Source organism: Quercus robur, chromosome 4, assembly GCF_932294415.1.
Source record: "Quercus robur chromosome 4, dhQueRobu3.1, whole genome shotgun sequence".
Taxonomy (NCBI): Eukaryota; Viridiplantae; Streptophyta; class Magnoliopsida; order Fagales; family Fagaceae; genus Quercus; species Quercus robur.
Window position 1 is genome coordinate 61,722,819 of NC_065537.1, and position 11,397 is coordinate 61,734,215.

Sequence of the window (11,397 nt, forward strand, 5' to 3'; positions counted from 1 at the left end):
TGGTTGATCGAGTGTGGCGGTGGTGTGGTGGTTGATCGGTGCGGATTGGTTGGTTTGGTGGTGGTGTGGTGATTGATGATGGTGGAGCTGTGGAGGTGGGGGTTGCCGTGGGTGGTGAAGGGGTGGGTTTACTGGTATGGGTCTGGGTTTGCTGTCATGGGTGTGGGTTTGGGCTTGCCGTGGGTCTGGGTCTGGGTTTGCATTTGCGGGTTGTGGAGACCGTGGGTTGCTTTCCTTTTTTTTTTTTTTTTTTTTTTTTTTGGGTGTTGATGGTAGATTATGGGTTGCTGGTGGTGGTGGTGTCAAGTGTGTGTAGTGTAGCGGTGGTGGGCTTGTGGTGATGGTGGTTTCAATAAATGTTGCAGTTTTTGTTAAACAGAAAGAATGAGAGAGAAAGAGTAAATAATGTGTTGTATTGTAAATTATGGTAATTTTGGGATATATTATTTTATTGTGTAGAAATATTATTTTAATGAGTAGAATAGGAAAATAAAAGTTGGGATGTTGGGAGTGTTGTAAAATAGTATGGTATAAATGATAAAGTAGATTTTAAGATGGTTAAATAGAATAGTTTGTAGGTGCGGTTGTGGGTTTGGGTTTGGCGTGGTGGTTGATCGAGTGTGGTGGTGGTGTGGTGGTTGATTGGTGCGGATAGGTTGATTGGTGCGGTGGTGGCGTGGTGGTTGATCGATGCAGATTGGTTGGTTTGGTGGTGGTGTGGTGATTGATGATGGTGGAGCTGTGGAGGTGGGGGTTGTTGTGCATGGTGAAGGGGTGGGTTTATTGGTATGGGTCTGGGTTTGTTGTCATGGGTGTGGATTTGGGCTTGTCGTGGGTTTGGATCTGGGTTTGCCGCTACGGGTTGTGGGGACCGTGGGTTGCTGTTTTTTTTTTTTGGTGTTGATGGTAGATTATGGGTTGTTGGTGGTGGTGGTGTCAGGTGTGTGTAGTGCAACAGTGGTGGGCTTGTGGTGATGGTGGTTTTAGTAAATGTTGCGGTTGTTGTTGAATAGAAAGAATGAGAGAGAAAGAGTAAATAATGTGTTGTATTGTAAATGATGGTGATTTTGGGATATATTATTTTATTGTGTAGAAATATTATTTTAATGAGTAGAATAGGAAAATAAAAGTTGGGATATTGGGAGTGTTGTAAAATAGTATGGTATAAATAATAAAGTAGATTTTGAGATGGTAAAATAGAATAGTTTGTAGATTGCTGATGCGAATGCTCTGATGGATGCTATCTAGTACTAGTGGCTTATATATAGTCAATGCCTTCGACTTCTTTTAGTTTTCCTTGTTTGACCATGGTACTTACCTATTAATTCATATGGGAGATAAAATCTGTTGTTAGTTGGTAGGTATCTTTCTGAAGTATCTACCATAGGGCTATAGAATTAATTGCTGCCTAGCATGTACAACTCAGTCGATATTCAATTTGTTAAGGGTCATGGGAGTTAGAATATGAAATCCTTGGAAGGGAGGGAGTTGGTGACTAATGTAAGGGAGTTGAAAAACTAGTTTTAGCAAGAAGTAGTTATACCAAGGAAAATAATTCTATAGAATTAATTTTCTTTTCAAGCATTAAGAGTGAAGTAAACAAAGTGGAATGCAACTCTCCTGTCAAATAAACTGTTTGGACCATGTAATAATTGTACACCCAATTGTGTTGAGATTTCTATGCTTTTCCAATTCTTTACTTCTAGGATCCTTTTATGGGTGGATATTTTCTGTTGGTAGCATCACATCACTACTTCCTTTTCAAAGTTGTAGATCTTCTTGGTTTTATTTTGTTTTGATGAATTGGTAAGAGTTTTATTGAACACCTCAAGAACAAATGATACAAGAGCAGCATATTATAGATTCAGCAGATAACCTATACTGCAAAGCCAAAGCTGCGAGCCAAAGCTGCGACACAACAATAGAACAATGTTTTTCTAAGCACAAAACCACAGTAGGCTATACTCACCTAACATAAGCCATATTAGGCAAACAAGACCGCAACTAATATACAGACGTAGAATCAGTTAATTCTAACTCAACCAAAATAACTTCAAGGCAGGGAATGGGGGGCAGGGCATAATTGATCTCCCATCTGCAGAAAGGCACTCTGTTTAACACTGAATTATAGTTGAACCTTTTTTTTTTTTTTTTTTGGATAGGTAATAAAACCTTTATTGATAAGAAAAGTACAATGAGTTTACGATAGTAAAATCACTGCAAAACGGATACAAATAGATCAAAAGGGAAAAGCTAATAGAATTAATGAAATCACACAAAGAAGTACAACGCATAAAACCCCAAATATGGGACCACTCAAACAAAGTCATAGTTAGTAAAGACTTCAACATGTCCACAGTTCTTTCAGTGTCCTCAAATGTTCGGGCATTGCATTCTTTCCAAGTTAACCGCATAAGACATGCTGGTACCAAGTTAACCACATAAGACACGTTGGTACCATATTCCAAACATTGAACTTATTGCTCCTCATTCTTCCTTTAACATTCTTCTTAATAATTCCGATGAGCTGTTCTTCAATATAGATCTTCCCCTCATGTAAAAAACATTTCTTATTCCCACAATTGGTAGACCCCCACCAAGCTAACTTACATTGCATGGTTCTAAACACCCTTCCTTTTAGTTGAGTAGTATTTTAGTTTACTAATTCCTTCCTGTAAGTCTTGGCATGACACTAAGCAAAGGCCCATGATGTTATCCCAAATTCTCTTGGTGATTGAGCATTGAAAACAGGGACACATTGCTTAATAGTTTCAAAACAGGGATATTGTGCTAGAATTTTTTTTAAAAATAAGGGCAAAAACCCATTTTCCCCAGGAAAAAAGTACAAAAAAAGGGTGGGGGGGTTCGGGGTGGGGAAAGTTACGCTAGCTAGGGGAGTAGGTATTTGAACCTTAGAGGTTTCCATTAGAAAAAACAAAGAATATTCTTAAAGCAATTAGGCCGATTGGTTACAACCAATAATAGGATCGCTCTTATGAGTTATGAATAGATAACACTAGTAGGTAGAGTAATGTCGTGTAAAGGATTTGGCATATAGAATATAGACAAAGTGAGTGAATAAATTTTTCAAATTTCAAAGCTTGTGGACAGTAATATACTCCATATAATTATGTTATTTCATTGTTATTGTTTTTTTTTTTTTTTTTTTTTTTTTTTTTTTTTTTTTTTTTTTTTAATGATAACTAGGAGAATTTAATGAATCAGAGCAAGCAACTTCTAACCATTGTGGTTGTGTCTCACAACCTCTTATACTAAAAGATATTTCTTTTGATTTAAGTGCTCTGATAGATTTTAAAATTTTTGTACAACTCGTCCTAAGAGCACAAGAAATTATGTACTACAGTATATGAAAATAATGGAAAAGGAATTTCGAAAAGGGATCCAAATGGACAACAAAATCCCATAATCATTTGGCAGGAAGCAATTTTTAAGAACTATATGATACTATAGTCTCAAGATCTAGCTATTCATGAACAAACACATCAGACATTTAATAATTGCAAATATTTCTCAATGCAAATTTACCTTGAAGAAAGAAAAGAAAGATCAACAAGGACCAGCAAGACCAACAAGGACCACAAAACTGCAAATAAAATCTCAAAAAGAAAACTGAAGATTCCAGAAAAGAACCTGCTAATGCTTTTACAAAATCCTCATCCAACTTTGATATCACAGCAAACCCATCCCTGCAGGCATCAACCTTGATTCCATGTACTGAATCAAGCATTCCTTCTCTAATATTGATTTTCTTCTTTTAGATTGTATAAGCTGCTTTTGTTCATCTTTGAGTACCTCCAATTTAGTTGGTAGGTCCTCAATCTTGATTTGAGAAATTAAAAGGTCCGGGTCAGCTTCAAATTCACCCTCCATACGAAATTGAGCTTGCGCAAGTTTATACAAATGGTCAAAGGCAAACTGAACATTGAACCCAACATGCTGCGCAAGTTTAAAGTTTTTCCACCAATTGAAAAGTAAATTAACAGTGATGTCCTTAACCATGGTGTTGCACACGCTTTGTGCAACCCCACCAACAATGTTAAGGACATACGTCTTTGTCCTTGGATTTGAAGTGGAGCATGCACTAATATCCCTGTATTTGTCAAATAAGGACTCTAGAATCGGGGCACAGTTCCAAGAGACCATGTAGTCCCTGACTTCTACAACTTCTGATTCCAATTCCAAAAATGTCATATCCTCATCTGAATTTGCCAAATCTTCAAGATTCTTTAAAATCAGTATGAATGCCTCATCTGAATTTACCAAACCTTCAAGAATACCATCCCTATTCCCAGAGTCAGCTTTAGATATTATCTCTTCAACCAAATCTACAATAGCAGCTTCTGCATCTTCGAATTCCCTTTCCCCATCTTCATTAGAAGAGTTAAATATTTCTTTTAAGGTCAAGCCTCTTTTTGATATCTTCACATCAATATTGTGTCTATCTACTATTCTCAACTCCACATCTCCACACTTCCCGCTTAGTGAAAGTAAGACCTGGTAAAATTAATCCAATTCATGAATTGGTGTAGAAAGACAACATATTAAGGTAAAGCAAGACGATGACATAAGTAATAGAACTATGCTCGTTGGGGACTAGACTCAAGTGACCGGTTATCTTGTCATACTAATCATCTATGTTTTATTCGTTTTAACCATTCTTTCCAATTTTTTCTTATGGCTATTGAGTTATCTACTCCTATGCAACGAACACACCAAAATGCCCATGGTGCCTGTGTCAAATATGGACAAGCCTAGGGCACTGTTGCCTGATTATCTGTTGTGAAAAATCTTATTTTGAGATCTATATGTTCTAAAAGCTCTAATACCCCTTGAAAAATTCTGATTTTAGGCCCCAAGCAATTAATGCAATGAAATTAATGAAATTATTGCAGAATTTAACTAGATTTTCCACGCATAAGTAAATATTATATACAATTTATATTCATCACAAATATCAAATACCGAATCTAAGTTAGTAAACTATCAGCACAAAGATTTTAGTAAAAAAATGGAAAACCAATGAAGAACCTCTTCAATTTTAAAAACCATTTTGGGGATCCAATCATGTTAGAAATCCACTATAAGGAAACAGTCACAACAGTCTTGCCATATGGATAGGGAGGCTGTTGCGTGGTTTCAAGATGATAAAGGGGAAGGCCTATTCACCAGTTGGGAATTGGGAGGCCTTTGTTAGGGCATTGCAAATAAGATTTGGAAGTACAACCTATGATGATCCAATGGAAGCCCTTACAAGTCTAAGGCAGGCCAGCTCTATTGCATATTTTAATGGGCAATTTGAAGCACTATCAAATTGGATTTAGGGGCTGTCAGAAAAGAACAAGTTGTTTTCTCAATGGGTTAAAGGATGAGATTAGACTTCTTGTGAGAATGCTAAATCTACTGAATCTTAATGCAACTTTGGATTAGCAAAATTTCAAGAGGAGTACCTCTTAAGTCTTAACTGGTAGTCTTCAAAAATTCTCCAGATTCAAGTAAGTCTTCCATCTTGGGATCATTTAAGGCTATCTAAGGTTGGACCAACTTAAGCCTAAATTTCTTGTCCACACGATCACTCCAGCTCAAATGGATGAAAGAAGGAAGAAAGGGCTCTGTTATCATTGTGATGAGAAGTGGCAGCCTGGACAAAAGTAATGGAAGGGGTACAAACTCACTCAAACCATTTGCAAGGGTTTCACCTAGAAAACATTATTGATGCATAACTAGCAGAGAAAGCAGTCACTACTGCAAAGCAAGAACCAAGAGAATATTAGAAAATATAAAAGGCCAGTGGACTATTATTCTCATTGACATTGGTAGCACTCATGACTTCCTAGATTCATCAATCTTGGAAGCATTGAGGCTGTCAGTAACATCCAAGAAAGGGTTTGAAGTTAGGTTAGGGAGTTTGTGCTGATGTTTAAGTAATAATGCAAGGCCACTTATTCATGGTAGAATTGAATTTGCCTCCATTAGAAGGATGTGCTGTAGTGCTAGGCAAGCAATGACTTAGCACTCTTGGCATTATCCAATGGGACTTCGAGCAATTGACCATGAAGTTCCTTTATATAGGAAACTGGGTTCTATTACAAGGCCTGAAACCCCCAATTCCCATTTGCATGATGGAGATAAGTTCTTTGAGTCTTTAACAAGGAAGGGACTTGTGTTGCAGATTACTGTGACAGGGGTAGAAGCAGATTAGAAACAATAGTTGGAAGAGATTATCAGGCTGTTGGACGAATTTGCCAAGTCTTTGACACTCCTGTGGGGCTGCCATTATCCAGGGGACATACGCATCAAATCACCTTGAAGAATGGCACTCAATCCATCTGTGAAAAGCCTTACAGGTATATTTACTATCAATAAACTGAAATAGAAAAGGTAGTTAAGGAACTACTAGATGCAGAGTCCATTAGGGCCAGTCAAAGCCTTTTTTTTTTTTTTTGATACATTCCATAGTTAAAATGGGAGAGGTGTATTTGAACTCTAGGTGTTTTCATTGGAAACACCAAGAGGTGGCAATTGAGTTATAAGGCTCTTGGCAAACCCATTTTCCCATTTTCTTCTACGTTTTGTAGCAACTTGGCAATAACTTGAAAGGGTTTACGATGCAAAGTGTTCTCCTACTCTACAAGTGCAGAGTGTACCTTGGTCCTAATTCATCTTTCAAAACCAAGGTACTCAACCATGTTCACAATAGCCCTTTGGCTGGTCATGTTAGTTACCTTAAGTCCTTGCACAAAGCCAAGCAGGATTTCTATTGGAAAGGAATGAAAATCAAGCTCAAGATGCATATCAAGGATTGTAAGGTCTGTCAAAGTTCAAAATTGAAACCTTAGCCCTTGATGGACTTTAGGTCAAAGAAAAAATTTTAACAAAAAACCTAGTTTAAACTCAAATGTCTATGTATCATTCGATGCGTATGATTAATAAAATATGATATAATTCATATAATTCACATTTATGTGTCACATGAGCATGATCAATATGTACCTACGATATGGTGCCTTTTTCATTTGGTACAATACATATCGCACAATATGTATCATGGATCATACCATACTCACAGCTTTGCCCACAATACCAAAACATCATTAGCAATTATTTATTGTCCTTTAAAGAAATCATTGTCTCCATAAATGTTTTTAACTTTTGAGTTAATTGGTGAGGGATGAGAAAGAAGGGTATGTTAAAGTAGGCCTTATGTTCATACCTACCATTTAAAAAATTGAAAAAAAATGTTTTTTTTTTTTGGGCTTAGTTCATCCTTCGCCTTGCCCAAATCTTTAATGGACTTATATTGCATACTTCAATGGTAGACCTTAATTTTTAAAACGCACACCCTTTCAAAATCAGTCTTCTCGAATGAATTTTCTAAAAATTATTAGATTGGTAAACAATATTATACTTTCATGATTCATTATCAAAACATCAGAAGCCGCACCCAATGGTAAATTATACACTAACCAATGAATGGTATGAATCTGTATGCTGTTTGCATTTTATATCCAAGTTAATAAAAAAAAAAATACCCTAAAAAAATGAAACTTATTGAAGGAAAAATGAACTCATATAAGATAGTGAATTTGTACATACCTCATCAATCACACAATTGATATGTGCCACATAGTTGCTGCATCGTGCACAGTGATAAACACATTCCAGTGGGTCTCTACTGTTTTCACAAGCATCACAATAGTACTCACCTGAATAATCTTCCACAAAATAATCTTTAAGGTGAAGGGGATCGATATGACATTTATGCTTAATGGTACTTGGCAGTGGAAGACAACAGAGATGGACATTGAAGTCGCACTCTACACATCGCAAATAGGAGACATCAGCATAGCTAGAGTAGCAAACTTCACACTGAGGATCATGATATACTTTCTCGAAGAAAGTAAGGAGATGCTTGTGACCTTTATACTTTATCAAAGGCTTTAATGAGGCACAATTAGCATCCAACTTAAAGCTGCATTCTTCACAACGATAGGATAAACCAAAGCAACTCTTGCAAGAACAAGCATCACATGTAAATTTTTTTCTAGGAAGAGTTTTTCTTGATACGCCAATTAGACTATCATTATCATGCGGTTGAAAAGGATGTTGCCCTTCTTCTACAGGTTCAATACAATCTTGATGGATGAAGAATTTGCATCTAATGCATTCATATAATGGACCACAAACGTGTTTGTCACATACACCACAGCAAACTTCAATCTCCTCTTCATCGTGGATTGAGAAATGTTTGTGCCTCAAATATTTCGCTTTCCCCTTCTTATCCAAGGATTTTAAAATTGAGACTCTGCACAACAACTTTTCATCAAAAAACAAAGTGAGAGTGTGATTTGGGTGAAAAGGGTGTTCAATCTGTTGTGGGGCTGCAGCACATGATCTGTGCAGATAGAAATCACATTGGATGCAACCGTATATTTCACCAGAGATGACTTGATTGCATCCATCGCAGGAAACTACATGATCATTACTTTCCTTGTTACAGAGGATCAAGGGGTGATGGTGGTAGTAACTTAGAATGTAGTTTTGGCCTTCAAAACTTCTAGTCAACATTAGGGAACATTCAACATCAAGGTAAAAGTGGCATCTATTACAGTGGTATGCAAACTGGGAGTGACTTTTTTCACAGGCTCTGCATGTAAAGTTTGTAGTCTCCTGTTGTAGAGATAGAGGGCATGGGTGGAAGAAATTCTGAATCTCATGGGGTAGTTCAAGACATAATTCGTGGATTAAGAACTTGCATTTCAAGCAAGCAAAGGATTTTTCAAAACAAGGTTCACCGCAAGCAGAGCAACTAGGAAAATCATTATTCATAAAGAAATAACTAGCAGAATCATTGACCTTATTTTCAACAATTATCAGTGGATGCTTATGGAAGGAATTTTGACTGATTTTAATTCTTCCCAGGAGCTCTAGACAGGACCGATGCAGGAAGAAGTTGCAGAGGAAGCAAACGTAGGTAGGCCCGAAGCAACATTTACGGCATAAAGTACAACAAACAACGCCAGGGACATTTATATCATAGTAAACGATTTCCAATGGATGGTTGTGAAAGTGGTTTTGAATGTGATTGTAATCTTTATAATATATGATAAGATCTAGACTGCATGATTCATGGAGATAGAAAGCACAATCAGAGCATTCAAAGAATGGACTAGAGAATGAGAGTTGTTCCCTGCACTCATAGCAGTTAGCATTACCACTGAGTTGAATGCCATTGTGGAGGAACAAGGAATGGGGGTGGCTGAAATGATCAATCTTTGAAAGTTTATGGAGTTCGATAAGCATACTGGCGCATAAATAATCAATCTTGAAATTACACAAGTCACAGCGGAAGGTTAAGGCTTGGCATATAAGGTTGCAGAAATCGCAGCGTTCCCTCTCTTTCCTAGTGCTTAGCGTAAGAGGATGATCTGAATGCAAGGAAGAAAGTTGGATTTCCGCTGGATACTCGGCACATGATTCGTGAAGGAAGAAATAACATGGCCTGCAACAATAGGTAGCACCGTCGCACACTTTTCTGCACGCTGCACAGTACTTTCTATCCCAAGCTTTTATACAATCATCATATATCAACCAATGCTCGTGGCTGACATGTTGAATGGGCTTGAACTTAGGGTTCATAAGCATTCGAGCACAGTCAAGATCGATCTTGAAATTACAATCCTCCTCACAATGTAAGCTCCGTCCTCGATGACTGTAACATCTAGTATGACAGAAATCGCAAAAAAATGATGGTTCAGTGTCAGTATCACTAACCTGTAGCTTTAGCCTGCGGTCGTGAATTGGTAACCGAATCTCTGATTCGAGTGCACAATGAAGATCCATTTTGAAATTACAGTCGGTGCAATGGTAGGTGAAGCCCCGATAACGGCTTTGACACACAGAACAATAGAAAGCCCTAACATCTGCAATACCGTGCAGCTTTAGAAAGTGAAATGAATGGTGGAAGTGCACCATCTCATCCTCTAACTTGGCACATGATTCATGAAGATAATACTGACAATCGTAGCAATAATAGACGTCGCCAGAGAGATAATCCCTACATGCAGCGCATTCTATATAAAATACATAGTCGAACTTCTTTAGTAGTAAACGATGCTTATGGCTAAAGTGTTGGATCCACTCCATCTCTCTTTCTGTTTTTAGTTTTTTCTCTTTTTCGATGCTTATGGCTGAAGTGAGGTTCTACCGTTTAACTTTCCCCCTTTATCCAATACACACGGCTTTTGAAGACAGGATTGAAGGAATCTTGCTAAAGGCTAGGATTTAAAAGAAAGATAAGAAATGCAGGGACTGGAATAAAGTCAATAAACCACCTCATTTTAAAATGAAAAAATTGAAGGTTTACCACAACTCATTTAAAGTACTCTTAACTTTATTCAGCATCCTTAACTTCACTTTTCTTCAATTATTAAGGACTCTTAAGGTTTAAGTTTATTCTATCAATTTTCCTGAATTTTTTTTTTTAAATTTATGAAAAAAATATCTATAAATTAATTAAATTTTTTTAATTTTAAAAATTTGGAAAAAAAAAAAAATTGGACACTCAAAATTTAGTGGAAAGACCTTAATTGAATGAACTTGAAACTTAGAAGACTTAATTGAACAAAAATAAATTTAGAAGGCTGAAAAAAATTATTTTGGTTCATTTTTAAAAAAAAAATTTGGGTCTAGTTAACAAGTATTTTTAGGGCATTTGTTAATGTATTATTTTAGAAAAATTTTAATATCACTTTTATGAGAAATTGAAAAAATTGTATAAAAATTGGTTTTTTTTTTCTCATAAAAACTCTTCTAAAATGATTTATTAACAAATGTCTCTAAGGCATCTAATAATAAAATCCTTTTTCTTAATAGCTAAAACGAGTGAGTATTATATAGGTGCTTAGGCACAGGAAAGGAACCAACCAAGACAAAGAAGGGAAAAAAAGTCACTTTGCACAATTTTTAATTTTATTTTTGTCTTTGTATGTAAAAAATATCTTATAAACCGGAAAATTTTTTATTATTTTTTTAAAGGATTTAAAATAAAGAAAATGAGATTATGTCTTAAAAACTTGTCACATATTTTTATTAATTTTTTTTCACAAAAATTTGTGACATATTTTTATATTATATAATAAACAATATTCGAACCACTGTTTCAAATTTATTGATGAAAGTTAAAAGATTGGTGATCCATTGCTTTTGAAAAGATCCAGAATGTTATTTACTTATTTTCCTTTCCCTGTCTTTAATAGATATTTTGCACATGTTTGTTACATAAACACTTTCAAAATTAATAATGTTTTTTCAAATGGATATAGTCAAGCCATATGCTAACACTACTAATCTTCTCCTTCTGCTTTTTTGTTTTTTTTT

At 36.1% G+C, this 11,397-nt stretch overlaps 1 protein-coding gene across 1 annotated transcript; it reads right to left on the reverse strand.

The window, feature by feature from the left end:
* Positions 1–3,510: 3,510 nt before the first annotated feature.
* LOC126723241 (uncharacterized) lies at positions 3,511–10,312 on the reverse strand. The gene is made up of 2 exons (XM_050426566.1): positions 7,615–10,312; positions 3,511–4,515 (listed from the first exon to the last, which is right to left on the reverse strand). The coding sequence occupies exons 1-2, from the start codon at positions 10,162–10,164 to the stop codon at positions 3,691–3,693; spliced, it is 3,375 nt and encodes a 1,124-aa protein (XP_050282523.1). The 5' UTR covers positions 10,165–10,312; the 3' UTR covers positions 3,511–3,690.
* Between the last annotated feature and the right edge of the window lie 1,085 nt (positions 10,313–11,397).